General features: G+C 39.6%; 1 protein-coding gene across 1 annotated transcript in view; it reads left to right on the forward strand.

The window, feature by feature from the left end:
- Window positions 1-23,895, forward strand: part of LOC136858180 (27 kDa hemolymph protein) — a 76,107-nt gene that overhangs the window by 49,201 nt on the left and 3,011 nt on the right. Inside the window, exons 3-5 of the mRNA XM_067137538.2 lie at window positions 2,756-2,877; window positions 15,081-15,235; window positions 22,567-22,717. Coding sequence (XP_066993639.1) covers window positions 2,756-2,877; window positions 15,081-15,235; window positions 22,567-22,717 — 428 coding nt within the window. The remainder of the gene's footprint in view (window positions 1-2,755; window positions 2,878-15,080; window positions 15,236-22,566; window positions 22,718-23,895) is intronic.

Consider the following 23,895-nt stretch of genomic DNA (forward strand, 5'->3'; position numbering starts at 1 on the left):
GGAATTTATCAATTTCTTCAATAAAAATGTTTAACTATTCTGATATCTCATTTAAATTGCAAGAGGGATTACATTTCTGATCCAAATTTTTAAAGATATTTTCAAAAATATTAAGCAAATTACCTTTCCTACTTAAACATAAAATCTGAAGGTCTTGCTCCAAAGAGGTAAAGGAATGATCAAAATCAACGATGTGGGAGTAGTTCGTGGCCGAAAATCCATTTTGACACGTTAACATGTTCTTTGTATTTAATAGCAAAGTTGCGTCCAGTCTGTCCGACAGAACTTGCTGGACATTGATTGCAATTAAGTTTATATACTCCCGATTGCTGATATTTATCCTTGACCCTATTAATTGTGTGATGATCATAGAAAAGCTGAGAAGTATACCTTACATTGTGCATCTTAAAAATATTTATTACCGAGCTCAATAGCTGCAGTCGCTTAAGTGCGGCCAGTATCCAGTATTCAGGAGATAGTAGGTTCGAACCCCACTATCGGCAGCCCTGAAAATGGTTTTCCGTGGTTTCCCATTTTCACACCAGGCAAATGCTGGGGCTGTACCTTAATTAAGGCCACGGCCGCTTCCTTCCCACTCCTAGCCCTTTCCTGTCCCATCGTCGCCGTAAGACCTATCTGTGTCGGTGCGACATAAAACAACTAGCAAAAATATTTATTTTGTATATATTCTTATGACTAAGTTAAAACTGCACAACTTCTTTCTTTCTTTCTTTCTGTCTTTCTTTCTTTTTGGATTCTCTAATTAATGTTGAAACTGGTTTATTCTCAACTTTTCTAATAATCTTGTCAATATATTGCCTACTGAAACTATTTTTTCCTGCAATAAAATAGATAATATTAACTCATTCCTTTGATCTTTGTCTGACAAAGGCATATTAGAGGCTCTGTGGATTAGATTGTGAAATGTGGCTCTGTTATGAGCTTCCACATGCATAGAATCTCATTAAATGGCACTTACTGTTTGAGTGGGTTTTGTTAATATTTTAAACGTGAGCTTATCTGAAACTTTGTTAATAGTGAGGTCCAGAAAATTCAATGGATTATTGCTTTCAGTTTCTGATGTGAATTTAAACTGTGTGTCCATCTTATTCAATTGCTTGAGTACTTCTTCCCCATTCATAATGTTTTGATCGATGATAGAAAATGTGTTGTCTATGTAACAGGTCCTAAAATTTACTCCTTTAATGTTGTTGATTTTAGTACTTTCCGAATGATCCATAAGTGTCTCTGCTATGATTCCCAAGGCTGGAGCACCCATTGCGAGATCTTCTTGCTTTTAAATCCAACCATTAAAAGCAAAATAGTTATTGAAGGTTACAAATTCTAGTATTTTGATGAACTCCTCTGTCTCTTGTCTACTTAACTTGCTGTGTTTTAGCAAATTATCTTTAACCAGCTTAGTAGAATTTAACAATGGGATATTTGAAAACATGTTCTTAACATCAAAAAAGTACATCTTATAGTTTGGTTGTACAGTTAAATCTTTGGCCAGATTGCAAAACTCTACTTAATTTTTTATGGACTTATTATTCTTAAAATTATAGTGCTTTAAAAAAAATGGTGAATGTTATGAAAATGCCCTGTTTTTATTTGCTGGATGATGGTGAGAATCTGCATGGAGATAGCGATTCATATGGGTGGGCTTAGGATAGACGGTATGTCCTAAGGAGCTGTCTGGTTTCTTTCTTACCAGAATATCCAAGAAGGGGCGGCATCCGTCAGACTCCATCTCCATAATGAATATAATTGAAGGATGTTGCTGATTTAAGTGGTTTAGAAATAGCTGAAGTTTTTCAGGACCTTCTGTCAAGACAACAAATGTATCGACAGCATACCTCCACAAAATCATAGGTTTGATGAGCGCTGAAGCAATAGCCTCCTCCTCAAAATGCTCCATAAAGAAATTAGCCACTAGCAGCCATCCCATCCATCTGTTTGTACGTTCCTCATCACCAGATGTTCCATTTCAGACTTTCCATACGTATGTATACCTGTTATGTCCCGCCTCCCACACCGACTGTAGATGGTGCCGTCAGCTGCCACTTGGAATGCTAGTGCTGTGCCGGCTTACAGTGGGCCATCTGGTGATGAATGAATGTACCACTTCGTATTACTAACAGCTAAATTCAAACCTCCATTATTCTAGAAGTCTTCCTCGTGAACAGGTGAGATTTTCTTCTGAAGACGCGGAGCAAAGTTCTCTGCAAAACTTAACGAATTTCAGCTTATTTTCTTGACATGGCTTAAGTCCAAAAAGCCTATATCATGTCTGAGTAAAATTTGTTAGTCTTTTAGTGATCTATCACCTCCACTTGGTCTGAAGTGGATCCTGCGTCATGACATTTGACCTCAGTTTTTCTAAAACAAAGGAGTATAAACATAAACCCTTCTACACGTGTTACTGTACATTGAAGCTCGTTGGATGCAGGGTCTGGCCTCTCCTTGTAAGATGTATAGCTTTCCTGACAATGTCAGCTCTGTAATAAGCATTTTAGCCAGAAAAACTGAAAGGCATATCACTATCAGAGCAATTAGAAGGAAAGGAAAAAAAAGAGAGAAAGAGGGATTCCATATGAGGTTCTTTGAAGGATTCCATATGAGGTTCTTTCAGAATGTGTATAGCTCTTGTGAATGTGATCATTTTATGAAACAATGAACTTCGTGTGCAAGACTTTTATTTTACAATATTTTCTTTAAGTTCTCTCAGTGTTTGCTTCGATTATGTTCATTTCAGAATGCCCGTGATGAAATGCAAGCCTGTGCACAGTCCTTGGTTAATGTAACTGAGCTCCAGGCTGAAATGGACGTCGCCAAACCAACTGGGGACTTGGATACAGTATTCCGTAAATACTGCAAGTAAGTGAAAATAAATAAAAGTGCTAGCTGATTAATATCTAGTAAAACCAAAAGTTTGAGTACCTTGACCTTAAGAGCAGCTCTTGTAAAACTTGATCTTTGTTAGTTCACTTCATGGTTCAGTTGATCTGGTAATATTTAAAATGAGTTAATGCAAGTACAGTACTAATTTTGACCCTATGGTGTGAAGATGTGTTAAAAAGAAGCTCCAGTTGATTGAATGCAATTTGTAATACTGTGAGCTGATTTAATGGAATGTTAGAGGCTAAGGCTGTCAGTAAAACCAAAAGTCCATTAAAATGCGAATCTTACACATATTATAGCCAATAAAAGACTTTCAGGACTTTATTGGGAACAATTTTATGTCCGGCTCCTTGGCTGAATCATCAGCAGTGTCGAATCGTTCGGTTCAGAGGGACTCGCGTTCAAATTCCGGCTGGGTCTGGGGTTTTAACCATGTTTGGTTAAAATGAGGGACAGGGTATTTTGTTTGGCCCAATATACTCGTTACATACATACCACACCACCATGGAAACTTAAATTAATGAATACATCCCGCCACATGGGGTTGGCATGAGCAAGGACATCAGACCAAAAACAGGACCAAGACCACATGAACTATACAGTTCACACCTGCGACCCACCAGGATGTGAAAAAAGTGGTGGAAGAAGAAAGGGAATAATTTTATATACCTATTATTTTACAGTGAATTCAGGTTTTAAAATATCATCCAGTTTCAGTTGCTTTCCACTTGAATAATATTTCTCGATAATTATTCATTAACCCATTCACTGCCAAACCCGCATTTATACGTTATTGAATGCCGTGCCTCGTCCGCCAAACCCGCATACAGTATATACGTTTTGGTGCAGTGTGTACTTCACCGATCTTACAAATGTACGCGATATAGTGTCATGCTTTGAGATTATGTGGAAATGCTCAAGGAAGTTCTGTACGGCAGATATACCACCCCATTTCGCATGTTTTGAAAGTGATCTGGTGGTGTTTCAGCTTCGTTGGAGTGGTACATCTTTCCCGCTTACGTGTAGCCATCATGGCGTCTTGAAGTACACATTCATCTCTTGTTGACGAAGAAATTGAATGTTTCCTCATAAATAGTGATTCTGGAGTGCTATATTTTGATAATAAAGATAGAGAATATATAGGGGGCGATATTGAACTACAAGAAAGTGCGAGATAAAGTAGTAATGATGAATCTCATGCAGAATTGTCACCCCTTCCTCAGATAAATTATTTTTTCCTCACATGTTAATGATTTTGATAATACCAGTTCTTGGATCAACAATTTTATATTATATTTCAGTAATAGTACCACCGAATGGAGTACCCGCGCGTATTAACATGCTACGTCTATGGAGCCAAGCTCTGCACTCGGCAAGCGAGTGGGTTCGAACCCCACCATCAGCTGTCCTGAGAATGTTTTATGTGTGTGGTTTCCCTTGTGTACTCCCAAGCAAATGCCAGGACAGTTCCTATTCATAGGCCACAGCCGATTCCTTCCACTTCCTTACCCAGTTTCATTCACCATCATTCATTTCATATTCGTTATCTAAACTGAGGTTTGAATCGGGAAGGGCATCCGGCCATAAAAATAGGGTGTAAAATATAATCTCACTTCATCCCCGACCCAGTATTGGGCTGCGGGGCTAAGGGGATGATAAGCATTCCATTAATTGTAACAGTAAATGTGCATCTGTGAAAGTGCATTTTCCTTTAAAAGAAACCCAGGCCAGAGGGCTCGCCTGGTCATCAAAACTCGGCAGTGAAAAGGTTAAAATAGCTTTAAAAAACTTATTTGAAATAGGCAGTCACCTCTGGATCTACAGGGGCACCTGCAAATAAGATATCATCCATGTGTTTTCTATCCACTGATACCCCCTGTGGGTGGGAGATGCAGATGTAGAATACATCCTCGGTGTCCCCTGCCTGTCGTAAGAGGTGACTAAAAGGGGCGAACTACGTGCGGACATGGATTGCGGTTTGGTATCGTGTTGGACTCCCTGTGGATGGGAAGAGCTGAATACATTCAGTTAATCCCTGCCTGTCGTAGAAAGCGACTAAAAGAGTCATGTGGCCATCGGTCCCCTCTTTTTTAATTTTTTGAGGGTTAGTTGTAAACCAATTCAAAATTCTGATGTGCGTGCTGCTCGGAGATGTGCCTTTTACATGTGCGATTACGCTCGAAACCCCGCTGGTGACCTCTGGAAGCTTTTGGGTGGGAGCACCCTGTACCCGTGCAGTAGTATCCTCCTGACAACACAGGTCCCTGCACAGCTGAATGCCAGATGGACATCTTATTATTGTTTTTATTTTTTCTCTACATTTATTACTCTGTACACGCTATAGGGCACATGCTATTGAGGGTGATTGGAGAAAGGGAGTCCTAGTGCTCATTGTCTCAGTCATCACATATTAGGCATCATCCAACATTGTATCCTGGGCAGTACCTACTACAATCAGGTGGGTATTGCCGTGGCTGCTTGGTTCGGCTACAGAGGCCCCTGATCGGAGTGGGTGGCATTTGGGGAGGATGATTTCGGGCATGGCATCGAAACAACTTCCGCCTGCCATGGGTAGTTCGCTATCCAAGTCTTTAACATTTCATTCCCTAAGGGAGGCAACCCCCTGGGAACAAGCGCAGTGAATTAGTTTGGGTTCCAGCTTCCCTAGGTTCCTGGTTGCTACAAGAACCGATGGGCAAGATTTCTTCTTTCTCTTTTCCCTTTATGCCCTCGCAGGCGTCGGGTCCTTTAGCCACTTCCCATGTCCGGTCCAGTGCCAATCTTCTCAGTTCTGCTGGAGTCTTTCCCCTCTTTCATGCCAGGTCAAAGACGTAGGTGTCCCACTTCAGCCTTGGTCGTCCTCTCCCTCTTTTTCCCTCTGGTCTTGCTTGGAATATTTGTTTAGGCTTCCTTTACTCTTCCATCCTCACCAGGTGCCCCAACCATCTAAGGTCCTTCTTTTCAATTAAACTGATCAGTGATTCTTCCCTTGTCCTAGTATTTCTAACCATCTCTCTCCTTGTCCTTCCAACTGTTTTACACTAATACTTCATTTCTGTGGCAGTGAATCTGTTCTCTAAATTAGTCTGCAGTGTCCAGCTTTCAGATCTGTACGTCAGCGCTGGAAGGTATACTGATTTGTATATTCTCATTTTTGTTTTCCTGGTAACTTCTCTCGTTCCTATGATGGTATAATAAATATTATAATATAGATTGTTAGCTTTATGGATTCTGTGATTTATTTCAGAATACACTTTCCCATCTGCTGTTATGATACTGCCTAAATATTCAAACTGCTGAACCTGTTCTAAAATCTCACTCTATGTTGAGGTCTTTTTGTTCTTTCCTAGTAAAATGCATAACTTTACTTTTACTAACATTAACTTCCATCCCCCTGTCTTGGAATGCGCACCCCCATTCCATCACTGTTCTCTGCAATTTATCTCTAGCTGTTGCCAAAAGTGTGATATCATCTCCGTATCCTAGTACCTGTATCCACACTAGTCTCATCTTGAAATTTCCAACTTTACATTTACTTGTTCCCCTCTTACATTGTTTAATAACTTGATCCATGAATATTATAAAGAGTACAGGACTAAGCCCATCACCTTGCTTGACACTTCTTTCATCGCCATAAGACCTATCTGTGTCGATGCGACGTAAAGCAGCTAAAAAAAAAATCCTTTGAGGTTTGACCATTTATCCTCACTATACCTATAACCCTCCTCTATATACGTTTAATCACCCTAGTCAGTTTGGGGGTAATATGTGCCTTCTGTAAAGCTATCCATAGCTCTTCTCTTGGTACTCTGTCAAATGCCGACCTCAGATCGATACATGCTGCAAATAGTTCTCCTTCCCGATTTGGGATCTTTTCTGCTGCATTTCTCAAACAGAAGATTTCCCTATTTGCATTTCATTATCAATGCAGAACTCAAGCATTCTCTTCCCATTGCTCTTCACACTTCTCTCTGCTCCATACCTCCTCAAGCTTCCATGACCAGAACTCATCTTATTCCCAACTATAGCATTCCAGTCCCCAGTTATTATAGTATCTCTAGCTTTGTCCAATCTCCTCTGGAGGGCAGAGTAAAATAACTCCTTTTCTTCAGTATTTTCAGTGAGAGCATATATATGTATGGTTATTTTCCAGATCCAGATCTAATCTCATTATCCTTGGGCTTACTGCCTTCCAATCCACCACTTTATCACTTAATTGTTCACTTGTGATAATTCCGACTCCTTCTTTAGCTCTACTTCTCTTACCTACTCCTGAATATCTCAGAACATATCCTTGGTTCAGTTCCATTTCCCCTGATCCATTTTTCTTCACTTTGCTGATCCCAAGAATTTCAAGTTTGTACTTTTTCATCTCCTCCACCACTTCTACTTCCTTGCCTGTCAGAGAGGTAATATAGGCACCAATTCTCATATTCTGTTTCTCGCCAATTCATCGTCTTGTGATCCTTCTGGCCTCAAATCTAATATTTCTCTGAATTTTTTTGAAATTCACATCATACGGATAATTAACCCTGTGATGGAGCTAGGACAGTGAGAGGACTGCTCCCTTAAAGCCTCTGTCCTTGCTTGATTTTCTTTCTGGGTTTACTCCCATAGCCTTTGGGACAAAACCCTATCCACAAGGCAGTGGATTGCCTCAGTTGATCCGCAGGTGCTTATTTGGTATAACCTTATTCGCACCTGCCCTGCATATTTACAGGAACTTCCCCTATAAGCCACTGGGCCGTGCCATGTCTGGATTGAGGCCCCCCACCTACTCGATTCAGAACCAGTCCCCAACCGGCACTAGACCAGGCACAGGGGAAAGATTTCAAGCTGGTTAAATTGATCCTTTTCAGTCAACATATCAAAGATGTATACAGCAAACTTGAGGATCTAACGAAAATGCGCAATGGTGGTTTGCTTCTTAAGACGAGCACTGCGCTCCAAGCAGATTGGTTGCTTAAGTGCAACCACTTTGGCCAAATCTCTGTCAAAGTGGAAGAGCACAAAACCTTGAATCTTGTTCGTGGCGTTATCCTCCACCATGATTTCATTCTGAACACTGACGATGAATTGATGGAAGACATGAAGCACCGTGGCATGACACACGTCCGGCACATTACGCGCAAAGTCAACAGTGAAGACATTGCAGCGGCTGTGTTCATAGTCTCCTTCAGATTGTCAGTGTTGCCAGAGAAAGTCTAGGTTACAACCTATCGTTGCAATGTGAGGCTGTACATCCCACCTCCTATGCAGTGCTATCAATGCCAGAGATTCGGACACATGGTATCTCATTCGAATCCATCTATGTGTGGTATGTGTGGAAGAGAAGCTCATGGTGCGGAAGATTGCACAACTCCATATAGGTGCGCCAACTGCCCTAGTCTTCATTCTCCTTGAGATCGTAACTGTACGGTATACCTGAGTGAGAAGAAGATCCAGGAGATCAAGACCCTGGATGGTCTTTCCTACCAGGAAGCGCACCATAAGTACAATTCTCTGAATACCCCAGCCAAGACATTAGACTTCAGCATAATAGCACAGTCTCTCCCAGGTTCGTCCTTCACAACTGCTACACCATCCCAGAAGATCACTGCGCCCAAGGCGGCAGTTGCTCTGGTGAGCAACGCTGCAAAGAGAGAAAGCTCAAAGGCAGGTTCGACCCAGCCTTCGACCACAAACAAGTCTGTGCCATCTAAGAAACCTACACCAGTACGGCAGGGGATGAAGACAACGTCTCCTTCCCTCAAGAGGTCAGTGAAAGCCGCGCCTAAGCCGGCGGAGGCGGAATCGTCGACCAGGGCTGGGAATTTACTTTCCAACCGTTTAAACAAGAATAAACTGCAGGAAAGAACAACTCTCCTACAAGGGGTACTTCCATCCCTCCTACGAATGGAGTCTCTGCCCTCCACCCGGAGGGTCTGAGTCTGCGCCAACAGATTTTCCTCTTGGAAAAGCTCAGAAGTCCACACTATGGCACTGTTACAGTGGAATTGTAACGGTTATGACAGGCATCTTGCTGAACTGCGCCAGCTAATTAGTGAGTTCGCGGCAAGTATAGTCTGTATTCAGGAAACTAATCTCAGGCCAGGTCATCATACGGTCTTGAGAAATTTCAGACTATACTCGACAGAATGATATTGTGCTCACTGGGCGTCCGGTGGCGTCAGTAGTTTTGTTCCTCTGATACCTGTAGCGAAGAGGTTCCTCTAAGAATCCCGCTGGAAGCAGTTATGGTGCGGGTACCGCTGCCTGTCCTAGCAACAGTGTGTAATGTTTATTTTCCACCACGCCAGCTTCTTAATATAAATTATATAACTGATAGATCAGCTTCCACCTCCATTTCTCTTATTGGGCGATTTTTTAATGCCCATCACCCTATATACGGCTGTGATACACCTTGCCCCAGAGGAAGGGAGTTGGAAATATTACTAAGAGAGCTGGATTTATGTATTTTGAATACAGGAGAAACCCACTCATTTTGCCGGGCTGAGTGGCTCAGACTGTTAAGGCGCTGGCCTTCTAACCCCAACTTGGCAGGTTCGATCCTGGCTCAGTCCGGTGGTATTTGAAGGTGCTCAAATAAGACAGCCTCGTGTCGGTAGATTTACGTTGTTTTTTTTTTTTTTTTTGCGTCGCACCGACTCAGATAGGTTTAATGGCGACGATGGGACAGGGAAAGGCTGGGAGTGGGAAGGAAGTGGCCGTCCCCTTAATTAAGGTACAGCCCTAGCATTTGCCTGGTGTGAAAATGGGAAACCACGAAAAACTATTTTCAGGGCTGCCGACAGTGGGGTTCGAACCTACTATCTCCCGAATACTGGATACTGGCCGCACTTAAGCGACTGCAGCTATCGAGCTCGGTGGTAGATTTACTGGCACGTAAAAGAACTCCTGCGGGACTAAATTCCGGCACCTCGGCGTCTCCGAAGACCTTTAAAAGTAGTTAGTGGGACGTAAAACAAATAACATTATTATTATCCACTCATTTTTTGTGTATGTTGCGGCACATACTCTCGCATATACCTTAGTGTATGCAGCCGAGCGTTGGTTCCCTTGCTTTGGTGGAATGTACACGCTGATCTCTGTGACAGTGACCATTTCCCTATTATTCTTACTTTGTTGAAATAAAAATCTGTCGAGGCTCCTCCTTGATGGATTCTTAAACGTGCTGATTGGCCAAAGTTCACAGCACTAGCTACCTTTACCAACGCAACTGGCCGGAGCATAGAAGGCGATATAACTTATATAAAACAAGCTATTCTTGCTGCTGCTGAGAAGTCCATTCCATCCCTTTCAGGGACTCGTCGCTGAAGACTTGTTCCTTGGTGGAACGAAGAAATTGCAGCAGACAGGGTGACGGTCTCTCATCATTACTAATCAACTGCACACTGGAGAAAATCATGCGAGAGTGGACTAAGAAATGTCAACCAAACATCAAGATTGGCTAGAATTTTGGTTAATGTGTGCTAGTTTCCCTTGTTTATTTTTCATCGTGAGTGTGGGTGGAGTATACTTTGATTGATATTGTCTAAAGGTCCTGTAATAGTTCCTTATGTTGTTTGAATGGCTCATCTTTGATGTTTAGGTTTTCTTTTTGATGGTCTATTTTGATTCTTCTAATTTCTTTGGCTGCTGGTCCTCTAGCAATGGTTAGTTCTTCTCGATATTTTTTGGTTTTCTTTTGTTGTACATTTAGCCATACTTTGTGCCTTTTCTGTATTGCCATATCGCATTCCTCATTCCACCAGACGTTTCTTTCTCCCTCTAATAGGAGCAATTTCTTCAGCATTGTTTTTCAGTTTATCAATAATCGTTTCCAGTTTGTCGCTTAGATTTGTTTTGGATCTCTCTGAACACAATGCATTGTTTAAGTAGCTGGGGTCATATTTCCTCCTGCTAGTGGATTTCAGTGGTTTGTATTTCTTTCTTGAGGTTAACTTGATTTTTATCTTTGAAATATAGCAGTCTGAATCGATGGCCACCCCACGAAGGACTTGACATAGATTTCTTTGTAGTACCTTTTATCCGTTGCTACATGGTCTATCTGAAACTCACCCATTTTAACATTAGGGCATTTCCAGGTTATTAACTTGTGCAGTTTTCTCTTAAATCTTGTGGTTTCAAGAATAAGCCCACTGTCTATGCAAAGTTCAATTAGACTTTGATAATTCTTTTTTGTCAATTTATGAGCTGGCCATTTACCTACCACTGTGCGATACTTTCTTTCTTGTCCAATTTTCACGTTGAAATCTCCAAGCATTATTTTAACATGGTTGTCAGGGATATTTGATATCAGTTGGTCAAACTCTTCCTTAAATATTTCCGTTTCTTCTTTATTTTTCATGCTTTTGTCATTTGTTGGGGTATGGACATTAATCAGGGTATATATTTTGTTCTCTACTTTAATCGTTAAGGTTGCCATTCTTGGGGAGTTTGATGAGAAGTCCTCCACTGAATCTAATATGCTGGTATGGATCAGGAATCCCATTCTAAATTGGGGAACATTTTTCATTACTTTTTTTCCTGGAGGTCCTTTGTAAAGACGACATCCTCCAGATTCAAGTGGGTCCTGATCTGTGTTTCGAAGTTCCTGAAGGGCAATCAATCAATACTGATCTGCATTTAGGGCAGTTGCCCAGGTGGCAGATTCCCTATCTGTTGTTTTCATAGCCTTTTCTTAAATGATTTCAGTGACGGAAATTTATTGAACATCTCCCTTGGTAAGTTATTTCAATTCCTAACTCCCCTTCCTGTTACTAGAATCCTGTGTTGATCCATCACATCTGTTGAGTGTTTCAACGTACCAATTTTCATTATCGAGTTAATGTTTAATGTTGGAAAAAAAAAAAAAAAAAGAGAGAATTTCCCTGGTTAACTGAATTTAAGTCTGTCTGCAGTTTGTCTGTTGAGCTTCCAGGCACTCCGACTTGCCATGATCTTCTAAGTGACACCCCACCATATCCGAGTGGTGTATTTTCTTGTGCTTACGACGTTGTATGTCCAAGCCAGTGGATTCTTTCATTAGAAGACTTTCCATGTTTGGTTGATTGTCTGATTATTGTTCAGTGTTCTGACCGTGGTCAGGATTTACAATTTGCCGGGCTGAGTGGCTCAGACGGTTAAGGCGCTGGCCTTCTAACCCCAACTTGACAGGTTCGATCCTGGCTCAGTACGGTGGTATTTGAAGGTGCTCAAATACGACAGCGTCGTGTCGGTAGACTTACTGGCACGTAAAAGAAATCCTGCAGGACTAAATTCCGGCACCTCGGTGTCTCCGAAGACCGTAAAAGTAGTTAGTGGGATGTAAAGCAAATAATATTATTATTATTATTATTATTATTATTATTATTATTATTATTATTATTATTATTATTATTATTTACAATTCCAGATGTGATCTGGAAAGGTGATTGATTAAATATGGTATGAAGATGAATGAAATTGTGGAGTGTGTTTGGTCCGCGAAAGCTATTTTATTTTGCTCAAGTCTGCTGGTAATCCAGGGAGGACCTCCTTATCCGCCACCTGGGATGCGCCATGTCGGAGTATCACCTCTCCACCTGCTACGACACTTTATACAAAATTGTATTCTGGTATATATGTATTGTTACTGTAAAAATATATAAATATACTATGAATAATTTTTTCTTTCAGTCTTTTCAAAATTATTTAAGTGCTTATGTCTTCTGTGTTTCTTCTTCTTCGTTGTTTGTATCGGCCTACTAAGGACCACATTATTTCAGCTGTCTTCTCTGGGCTTTGATCTTTGCCCAGTGCTCCTTCATTCATTGCTGGTGTTGCTCTCTTCTTTCCTCCGTCCACGTCTTTCCCGTCTTCAAATTTGGCCTTTTTTGAAAACCCTGGTGGTCCTTTAGTTTCCTCCTGAGTGGGTTGCATTCTTGTATAGCTTCATAAGTGATCCCCATCTCCCGCAGGTCCCTTTCCACCTCCTTGAACCAAGTTGGCTAGGTCGTCTTATCTTTAAAATAGGTCAAGATCTGTTTTGATGATCGTGTGGGTTTCATTCTTAGCAAATGGCCATAAAATGTGATTCTCCTTCTCCGCATGACATCAGATCTTCTAGACATGAGTATACAGCTCATGGTGATGCTGATGTCTATATACATGTTTCTTTAATTGGGTCAAGAATTTTCCTTAAGATCTTTCTTTCTTTCTTTCTTTCTTTCTTTCTTTCTTTCTTTAATTTCCAATTTTTCTGTCAGGCCTTTCTTGTTCATAGCAAGGCGTTCCGCTGCATACAAAGCCTTTGGTCTTATGACTGCAGTAATGTCCGAGTTTTGTGTTCAAGGATATAGACTTTTTGTTGTAAACGTCTTTGCTCAGTTGATCAGCCGTTTTCATTTTATTCATGCGTGATGCAAAAGCTTCTTTTTAGATGTTTGTTTCTATCCACTTGCCAAGATATTTAAACTTGTCTGTTTGATTGCCCCCTGGTTTACGTTTAGCTCTCTTGGTGCTGGCTTGATGTTATGAATTGAGTTTTCTCCAAAGATATCTGGAGGCCTGCTTTTTCTTCCTGTATCATGAGGTGATTAATTTACTTTGTAGCCATGTCTTAAAGAATTGGAGAAAACTGCTAGATCATCTGCAAAAGCTAGGCAATCAATTGAAAGGTTATGTTCTTGTAACCCAACCTCCCACAATTTTGGAGCCCATGGTTGTTCATTTCTTTGCGCCATTCACAGATGATTTTCTCAAGGACACAATCGAAGAGCAAGGGCGAGAGCCCATCTCCCTACCTAACTCCTGTCTTTATCTTGATAGCATCTGAAATTTCTCCTCTAAACTTAACCCTGGAGGTTGTGTGAGCTAGGGTCCATTTGACGATTACCCTGGTTTAGTTATCCAAGCCATATTCCTTCAGGACTTGAATAAGAGTTATTCTATCAATCGAGTCACAGGCCTTCTTGAAGTTGGCGAAGGTCATCTCAAACTTCTTGTTCCTTAGTTTCAGATATGAGAGGATAGATTTCAGATTCATAATTTGCTCTTGTTAACATTTGTTTTTTTTTTCTTATGCAGTAGGTGAATCAAGGCAGAAGTCCAGTCATGTGGATGTTTCTCGGTTACCCAAATTTTGTTGATGTCAGTCAATTCATCAATCATTTTGTTACCAGCATACTTCCACAATTCAACAATTATTGAGTCCTCACCTGGTGTCTTGTTATTCTTATCTTCTGTGTTTCTTCTTTCCAATGAGGCCTACTGAGAACCACGTGCCAATTTCATTTCAGTTCTTCATACTTTGTTGTTTTCTCTTCTGCTCTTTCCAATATTCTATCATCCTTTCACTATGCTGTTTCTTTCTGTCCTCGGACCACTTCGCGTCAGGCTTCTTGTTCAATCTTCCTTGAAATCCTTCCATACATACTACCCTCTTTCTAAAAATTTCTCTGTCCATAGTTTCTTCTTCTCTTTTATTATTTCTTTCTAAATCTTCCTTTATACAACACTCTGCATAGATAACTTGATAATGTTTAATATTCATATATTTAACTCTTCCAGGTAAAGACATTCTTCCTCTCCCCTCTCTGAAACTATTTTCCAATAACTGCTGTGAATTTGCATACAGCTTACTAATTTAATGTACTTCTTGTCCACCAACTCTCGTGTTGATATCTTGGGGTCGATTGGGTAGGGTCCCTTGTCAATCCAGTGATCAGTTTTTTCACAAACTGTGACACTTCAGCCTGTCATGCTTTCAGATTTCTCACTAGTATAATTTCATTTTACTGAGCAAGTTAGCCATGTCGTTAGGGTTGTGCAGCTGTGAACTTGCATTCTGGAGATGGTGGATTTGAATTCCACTATCGGTAACCCTAAAGATGGTTTTCTGCGATTTCCTATTTTCACACCAGGCAAATGCTGAAGCTGTATCCAAGGATGGCTGCCTAATTGTACTTCCTTTTAATCCCTCTGTAACCAAAAACCATTAATGTGTTAGTGCAGTTTTAAACAAGGAGCAAAAATAAAATCATTTTAATTTTCAGACTCATCATAGAATAAAATTACTCTGATTTTCATTCATAAATACTGAAGGGCATTTGATGATATTCACCTTTAAAGGGTTAAAGTTATAAATCCTCAGCCAGTTTGTTGTCCATTCTTTCTGCTGTGAAGACATATATAAGATTATGATTGTGTCTTTTCAGGAAGTCCCCAGTATTATCAGATTGTATCAGAAATTTTACTTCAGCTCTGGAACCCTGCATGGAAGAGAAGGAAAAGAAGAGCAAGGACATAGTACAAAACATAATAGATGCTATGCTTGGCTTCATCTGTTTCAAGGAAGGCGACCGCATTGCTTGTGAGTTTTTCTGATGATTATCAGTTTCTTTACATGCTGCCCAGTTCAGGATTTATCAGCAGAATAAAAAGGGGTGAATTTGATAAATTAGAGAAACCTCTGTCAGGAGACAATAACTTCGGGTTGATGGAAGCAATTGCCTGTCAGCATTTTACACATACAACAGTATAGGGTAGATCACTTTTTTTTTACCAATTGGTTTTACGTTGCACCAACACAGATAGGTTTTATGGCAACGATGGGATAGGAAAGGCCTAGGAGTAGGAAGGAAGTGGCCGTGGCCACTCCAGCATTTGCCTGGTGTGAAAATGGGAAACCATGGAAAACAATCTTCACAGCAGCCGATGGTGGGGTTCAAATCCACTATCTCTGGGATGCAAGCTCACAACTGCGCGCCTTTAACCGCACAGCCAACTCAACCTGATAGATCACATTCTGCTGCAGAAATTTATTACATGGGACAAAAGAAAAATTAAAATGAATATTATGAGTAACAGAATATATACATCATTCTTGAAAGAAGAAAATAGTTTTAAGGGCAGGTGGAACTTTTATTTTACTGGTAAATGTAACTTATTTTGGAAAATAGCTTATTTCTAGGCATCTGTTTTCTCTTGCTAATTTTTCAGGAAAAATAGACAATAAATTTGGTCGGTTGATTTCTAAGAATGAGTAAAGAATATTGATGTACATAAGCCTGAAATTTTATGTTTAACGTTATCTGCTTAGTTTTATAGTCTTGTGTATCATTATGAAAGCTGCAGAACCAAGGATTGCTCCCACCATCCACCCTCATAATTGGAATAATTAAGCCAGGGAGATGTTCGACAAATTTCCAAGTTCTATTAAATTCTCAGAAAAATCTGTGCAAACAACTAATAGGCAATTTGCCACTGGGAGAAATTTATTTTGTGTTGAGTGGTACAGTGAAGTTTTTCAAAGATATGAGCTTCATTGATGTTTCCATATTGAACTGAGATCACAGAGAAGAGAGATCTATTAGGTTCCACCTATTCAATACCAATTACGTGTTGATGTTACTAATAACTTTTATTCAACTTGGGACCGGTTTCAACGTATAAAATGTCATCAGCCATAAAATGAATCACAAATATATAAGCAAGGACATAATAATCAAAACTATTGTGGATACATATTGAAATATGATCATTAAAAATCTTTAACCATCCATTCACACCATGTGTTAAGATAAATCACCACAACATTTTATATCTCCTCCACACAAGACTAACGTCTTTTACCACTGACTGATTTCATATTCATCAGTGTTAAAAATTTTTATCAGGTATAAATTACATACCAAGTGATTGAAATAAGTTCTCGATGCTCTGGTTGACGCATAGCATGTGTGAATGATTTAAATGACTCTTTACTTTGGAAGCCTGTCGGAGCCTTCTATTAACCCATTAATGCCCAAAAAATATTTTTTTCGAGTTTTCATGTACTTTTTTCAACATTACATCTATAACTGATCCTTGAAGCAAGAATACTTAAGAAATCGGAATATTTCAATTTTAAGGACCATTTTTTTTGGCGTATGATATATCATACACTGGGCAGTAGGGGGTAACATATTGCACCAAATATAGTTATGATTTACTAAGAACAAAAATAATTTATTGCAACATAAATTAGAACAAAAAACAGAATACTGATCTTATAGATGGAATTTAAATAATTCAGAACCTTCTGGGGCAAGGAATACTCGTGGGGAAAGTCCCTCCTTCCCACCTATCATATGATGTGTTAGCATGATCTGAAGCGAATTTTGAAGCCTACTGTTTGTTTTTGTAATACAACAGAAACTTATTAGTAACAGTAACCACAGAAAACATTGTATTGTTTGTTTTCATGATTCTCTCCATCACCATTTAGTAATCACTTCATCATATGGAACTGAACAAAGCACTGGAGTGAACTTACTGACACTCCTCTCTTGAACGCATGATGGTTCTGGCACATCTCTCTCTGTAAACTTCACTGACTTCTTAAGCTCCTTGTTTACCCAATTTCTTACTTTCCTTACTTTCTTTTGTGGATTCCTGGATTTATTCCATTTGGAAGATACATCAATGGATTCTGTAAATGTAGGAGCCTTCTGTAGTGGTACTTGATTCTCATCAGCTGCAGCAAATACTCTCTCTGAATTTTCAAAACTGCATACATTGAGTCACTCTTCTAAGCCACACAGAGTTTTCTTTACCCTCTGACCTCGATTTCCTGTCTAAGTACACCCTTCCCTACATCCCAAGCTGTAGCACAATCATCATCATCATCATCATCATCACTAGGCCCATCGTCTTGATCACTGTCAATGCCATCAACAGCTCCCGTAAGCACTAATCATATTTCATCTGCTTCTGAAAATGGGTCATTATCACAATCACCATTTTCTAAGCTGTCCAGAATGTTCAGAATGGCCTCCCCATCTGTTATTGTATTTTATCTGAAATTGAAAAATTTCATCTTGTGAATGCCCAGCGTATGATATTTCATACGTTAAAAGATATTTGTGTTTGAATGCCATCTCGATCAGTGAAGATAGTAACTATCATACGAGGTCAAATCCTCATACTATTCCCGTAACAAATATACTGAAATATGATTAATTTTTCATAGCTCAATTCCGCAATAATTATAAATACTCACCGGTGCATTATTTTTGTCAGCGTGATGCGCTACCCGCACTTTCTTGCCTACTATCATCGTAACAGGAGGAAAACAACAATGCCATTAGCTAGGAAACATTATTTGCGTCCCTGATGCGCTAAATGATACCTTTAAAAATTGCAAAACAGTCACGGTGACTTAGATATAACGCAATTTGGAAAGCATGTTTTGCGTATGATATATTAGTGGTGATATAGATGTTGATTCCCATAGGGAATCTGAAATATTTGTCCTGAATGAGCAAATTTATAATACCAATATAAATGGTCCGTTATTGGACATTATAAATTTTCCAGCTAGCTCATTCTTGGTTGCCAGCGTTTCGCCCTCGTGTGCTAGGGTGGGCTCATCAGTTGGTACCTAGCACACCTACCAATACGCTGGCTAGTGCATACCGTGGAGGCCACTGCGTAGGCTAACTGGAGCCACCGGCAGTGCCAATGCACTAAGAGACTTTGTCTCATCACTAAAAATTGATGCCTGCTTGGCCATCAGATGATATAGATGTTGATTCCCATAGGGAATCTGAAATATTTGTCCTGAATGAGCAAATTTATAATACCAATATAAATGGTCCGTTATTGGACATTATAAATTTTCCAGCTAGCTCATTCTTGGTTGCCAGCGTTTCGCCCTTGTGTGCTAGGGTGGGCTCATCAGTTGGTACCTAGCACACCTACCAATACGCTGGCTAGTGCTGACAGGAAGTGGACTGGCATCCGTATCTTTAAGCGCGCAGAGGTCGTGAATGTTGAACCTTCGAGTATTGACTCGATCATTCGAGTTGGTTGAAGGTTTTCAAAATGGCAGTCGGTCATTCCTCCTTATTCTTCCCGGTCGCACATCGTTGAGTGTAACCTCCAATTCATTGTCTAAGAGTGTGACCAGAAAATAATGTTTAATAACCCACCGCTTCAAAATAAAAGGCTCCTACTAGTGGAGTAATTGCATTAGTAATATCCATTGCAATCCTTCTCATTCTCCCCTTTACTGCAAATAATAAGTTCTGTGGAATCCAATTTTATCCAATTAACCAAATCCTATTTTGATCTATAGTTTCTATTGTCATCCTTTTAACATGAATTTGTTTTAGAAAGTGTTATCTGCAATAATACTTATTTTTATTGGCCCCAGTGCATATGTTTTCATATTTGTTTGGTGTTTTCCGCACCTTCAGTGCACTTGTTATTTTATAAACCCCAGCAGAAAAGGTTTTCATGTTTGTTCTCTCGTGTTTTTCACATCTTTTAACACTTTCCTCCCATTTTCAGAAATGGTAGATACAGTTTTCACTGTACCCTCAGGTACATGACGTAAAATGCCCTCATGAAGGTAAAGAAAAAAAAAATTATTATTCCACCTATTCAATGAGAATAGTTAGCCTACTTGAAATGCCCTCATGTCTGAAAAAATCGTATCTAATGTTTCCATATCCCTGTTGGATAGTTTTTGTTTGTATATTCAGTAGTACGTTTTCTCGCTTAACATGTTCATTTTTGGTGTCCCCTGCAGAAACGTCTTAATGAGGTTTTACTGTAATTAGTTACAATATCACAGACCTCTCAGAAACCTAGTTGCTGTAGAGAGATGTTACAGAGGGTTAAAGATCAAACATATCCAGTGTCTTAATATGAATCAGTATTGTTAACATTGTATCCAGTACTTCATTCCATGAAGAGTCAGTCACTTTCTGTTATTGCATTGTTTTCATTGCCCATTATTAAGACATATATGAGTAGGAATACCTAATAGGACAAGCGCAATGACAGGCCAGCTTTAGAAGAGGAAGGAGTAGAAAAGGAGACAAGGAAAAAAACGCAAAAGGACTGGAACATTATCCACATTTCTGTACACTGACTAGATGGGCTCTCTTCTCATTAGTCCCAATTCTTCTATATCAATTTCTTTTCAGCTCCCAACAAGCTCATTCCTCTTTTCTAGCTTCATCGCGAGGGTAAAGCTTTAACATCCGTTGAGGGGCCATCATAGCAGATCTTCCATCTTGATTTTGAAAGTGAAGAATCTTTTTAAAAATGCTGGAAAAAGAAAGAAACATAAAATATGTCCATTGTTGTATTTTATGTAGTTAAGAGAATGGAAATACCACTGCAATTAAGTTCTGTTTCTGATTGGGATATACAGTAGAGTCTCGATCGTCCGACCTAAACGGGACCTGGAGTACGTTGGGTCACCGAAAATGTCTGATAATACAGAATAACTTTGAAAATGATCTAAAACAAACAGGAAGGCTATACTGTTTTACTAAAACAATTACATGTTTTACGGTACTCTAGTTATTGAATTATCAGTTCAATTGTACAGTATATGCAGTATTAAATGAAAACGCTACAAATGTCATATGAATAGAAACTTGTCAACAATGTCTGCTTGCCTGCTGATTCATGTTTCCTTGCTGCAAGATCCCGCCATCGACGAAAAATCAACACCTCCATTGGGCTTGCTTCCGGCTGTTGTTCAACGTAGGCTAGTGCCATTTCCAATGCACTTAATCCTTCACTGCGATTCATCATTTTCTCCTTTTGTTCTGCAATGCCTCCTTCTTCTTCATCATCCTCATTTTCATCAGCATTCACAAAATCAATAATATCAGGGTCAGTTAGTTCAAACAGCTGATCTTGTACACACCACGTACTCACATCTTGAGTCGTAGCATCCTCACAGACAGGAATGCAATTCAGTAAAGGAACAATATTTTCTATGTCTTATTTCACCACTTTCTCTCAATGTTTAACCTCACTCAACAATATGTTCCAAGACTTTGCTAATGTTGTTGTTTCAGCTTCTTACCAAGACTGCGCTATCCAGTATTCCACGTCTTTCATGTTGATTCGTTTTAACTTTTCTATCATGCCATTCCTATTGTCCATTTCATCTATCAGGGATGAAAAGAGTTTCTGCCGATATTTCCTCTTCAGTGTTTCCAGAACACCTTGGTCCATTGGCTGGCATAATGACGTCACGTTGGGAGGGAGGAACATGACTTTGGTGTGATGAAGAGTTGTCTAGTAGAAGAGCTTTTGTTTTTTTAGGGAGATTGTTTGAACCTAGAAAATTTTCTACATTTGGAACAAACTGTGTAAGAATCCAGTCTTTAAAGATGTCAGCAGACATCCAGGCAGCCTTCTGATTCATTTAATATTAACAGATATGTTTTTAAATGCTCTAGGCTTCTTTGCTTTACCAGTCATAATCAAGTTTTGCTTTTAAGTTCCCAGTAACACTACTACAGGCAAGAACAGTAACTCTGTGCTTACTACGCTTGTAGCCAGGTGCAGACATCTTGGCTTGGGCTGCGAGAATTTTCGATGGCAGCATCTTGAAATTTAGCCCTTTCTCATCACAGTTAAAAATCTGATCACCCGTTAATGCTTCAGCAAGAAGCATTTCTTGAAATTCCTTTTTAAATTTCACAACCTCATCGGATTTGACTGACAGTTTTCCTCCGCAGATATTAAGCTGCCTAATGCCGTACAGTTTTTTCCACTGATCAAGCCACCCAGCACTGGCAGTAAAATTAGTCTCCTTCATTAAACTCCTTCTGGAAATATACCACCTTTTCTTGCAAAATGGGGCCAGATATTAGCAGGCCCTTTTCCCAGTGAACCAAAGAAATAGTGCTTCACCTACCTTTTTGTACTCACATTTTTCATTGTTTTTCTAATTTTCAGTGCATCACTTGTTGCTCTGGTAGAACACCACTTTTCAGTTTCTTCCCTCATTTTTTTCCAGTCTCCCACTGTAACATGTCCAACACCATAATCTGAAGCCACTTTTTGAAGAGTTTCTACTTTGCCCAGTCTCTTTAACACACTCAACTTGTCTTCCATTGAAACAATCACTTTCTTCCGTTCAGTCGCTATACTCACAGAAGATATGAAAACTGACATCTGCATTCAACCATTCAATCAACACTCATCATAGGCATTTATTCGTCAACTAATATGTAGTATATAAATACAATGTCATTTGGACACATTAATTGTGTCGTCTCAGATGGCTGAACAGACCGATTCTGGATGCACAGATTTTATTTCAGTGACAGCACACACTAGGAGTTGTAGCAGACGGTTGTGCAAGAATGCCACCCCTCGTATTTGCTCGTTCTTTCCTGCGGTTCCTCCTCTCAGCTTCTAATCTTCTCCTATCTTTTTCTAGATGTTCAACTCCATTGTATACAATGCTACGCCATTTGGGCCTATCCTCGGCTGTAGTTTCCCAGTTGATCGTATCAATATGACTTCTTTTAAGATTATACTTTAGAACATCCTTATACAGTTTAAGCTGCCCTCCATGGTTACGCTGGCCATTATTTAGTTGGTAGTACAAGATTTTCTTTGGAAGGCGTGTATCAACACCGAACAATGACTGAAGACGTGCTGCACCTGGCCTTAAGAAAGAAAATGGGTCCTACCGCCAGCAGTCTGGCCAGTGCTTGTCCCACGGTCGCACCCTCCACCCAGGGTGACCCAGAATTCAGTCTCCACCAAACGTTCAAGGTGAGACTACCAGTGTCGGATAACACGGAATGTCGGATAAGCGAAGGTCGGTTGAGCGAGACTCTACTGTATCTCTAATTATATCTAAATACTGTTCATTGTATTTTATATTTTGTGTTGCAGTATTCATAGCAGAAGGTGGACCTGAGTGCCTGCAGTCTAAAGAACAAGAAATCAAGTCGTGTCTGAATAGTACTGTTGGCAAACTTGTTCCTACAGAAATGAACTCCCTCAGTTCATTGCCTATGCTCGTTCTGGAGGATAAAGAATGCAAGTAAGTGAGCATATTCTGGTATTGGAGTAAAAAAAGCAATAGTGTTGTGAGTCACTATTGTATTACAGTATTCTCTCCTTGTAGCTGAACATGCTTAACACTCAGAGTAAATGTCTTAATTTATATTTTTTTAATTAAGAAAATGAGTATCATCCTGACCACGTGAAAAAGAGGATTTTGGGTAAATAGCATAAAAGCTTTCAAAGAGAGGTTAAGCAAGAAAGAACAGACAGTAAGTAAGTATGTATGTGTAAATAAAGGCCATGCTTAACTTTACTCAAGTACCATAGTACAGTGTCTCACCAGTTATGAGCCCTTGGGGAAAAAATAGTGTTTTTAACTCTCTTAGTGCCAGAGTCGCTGTGAGCGATCCTTAAGGAATGAACAAAACCTGTCTGCATCACGCTGAGAGACTCTTTGTTTTGTTATTCTTTGATAGGCTTGTAGACCGAAAATCGCACCTAATCTTGGCACGACCAAGGGAATTGAAGCTACAATGTTCTGACAACATGCTTTTGTTTTTTGTCTATTGATAATCTCAAGCGATATTTAAAATTCCTTGACTTGTTAACGCATGACTCGTAAAAGCATTATTATAGTTATTCATATAGTCGTAAGATGGCGTTGATATTTTATAATGATCGTAAAAGCATGGCGTCGAAGTGTAAGAAGAGTGATGTAAGAGAGGAGGAAATTAAAGAACTAATGAGTCCAAGAACTGTTGTGGAGCCTGTACAGGATTGTCCTGGTCAACATAACTTTCTTCCCAGTCATTATTACTGTAGTATCATAATCACTGTCATTGCTTGGTTATATACAGTCTCAGTCGGAGGCAAAATCGGCACTTGATTCATCACGAAGATCAAAATCACTGTCCATGAAGTCGGAGTGGTCACCACTTGACTCGCCAGTCATTAGCTGTGTGACTGCTTATTTCACTACCATTATTTAATTGTGTTTACTTGTGTGATTGCCATCATTAGTATATATTTTCAATTTGCTATATTTTAGATTTTCAGATTTTTGTCACCCCTGCGAATATTTTTAGAACAAACAAAATTAATATCTTGGTTCTTGTATTATGTTGTCTCTCCTCCAGTGTTCATTTTTACTCCATGTGTTGTAATAGGAATAATCAAATTTTCCAACTTTTATATTTCTGAATAAATTATTTTAAT

This window comes from Anabrus simplex, chromosome 1, assembly GCF_040414725.1.
Source record: "Anabrus simplex isolate iqAnaSimp1 chromosome 1, ASM4041472v1, whole genome shotgun sequence".
Lineage (NCBI taxonomy): Eukaryota > Metazoa > Arthropoda > Insecta > Orthoptera > Tettigoniidae > Anabrus > Anabrus simplex.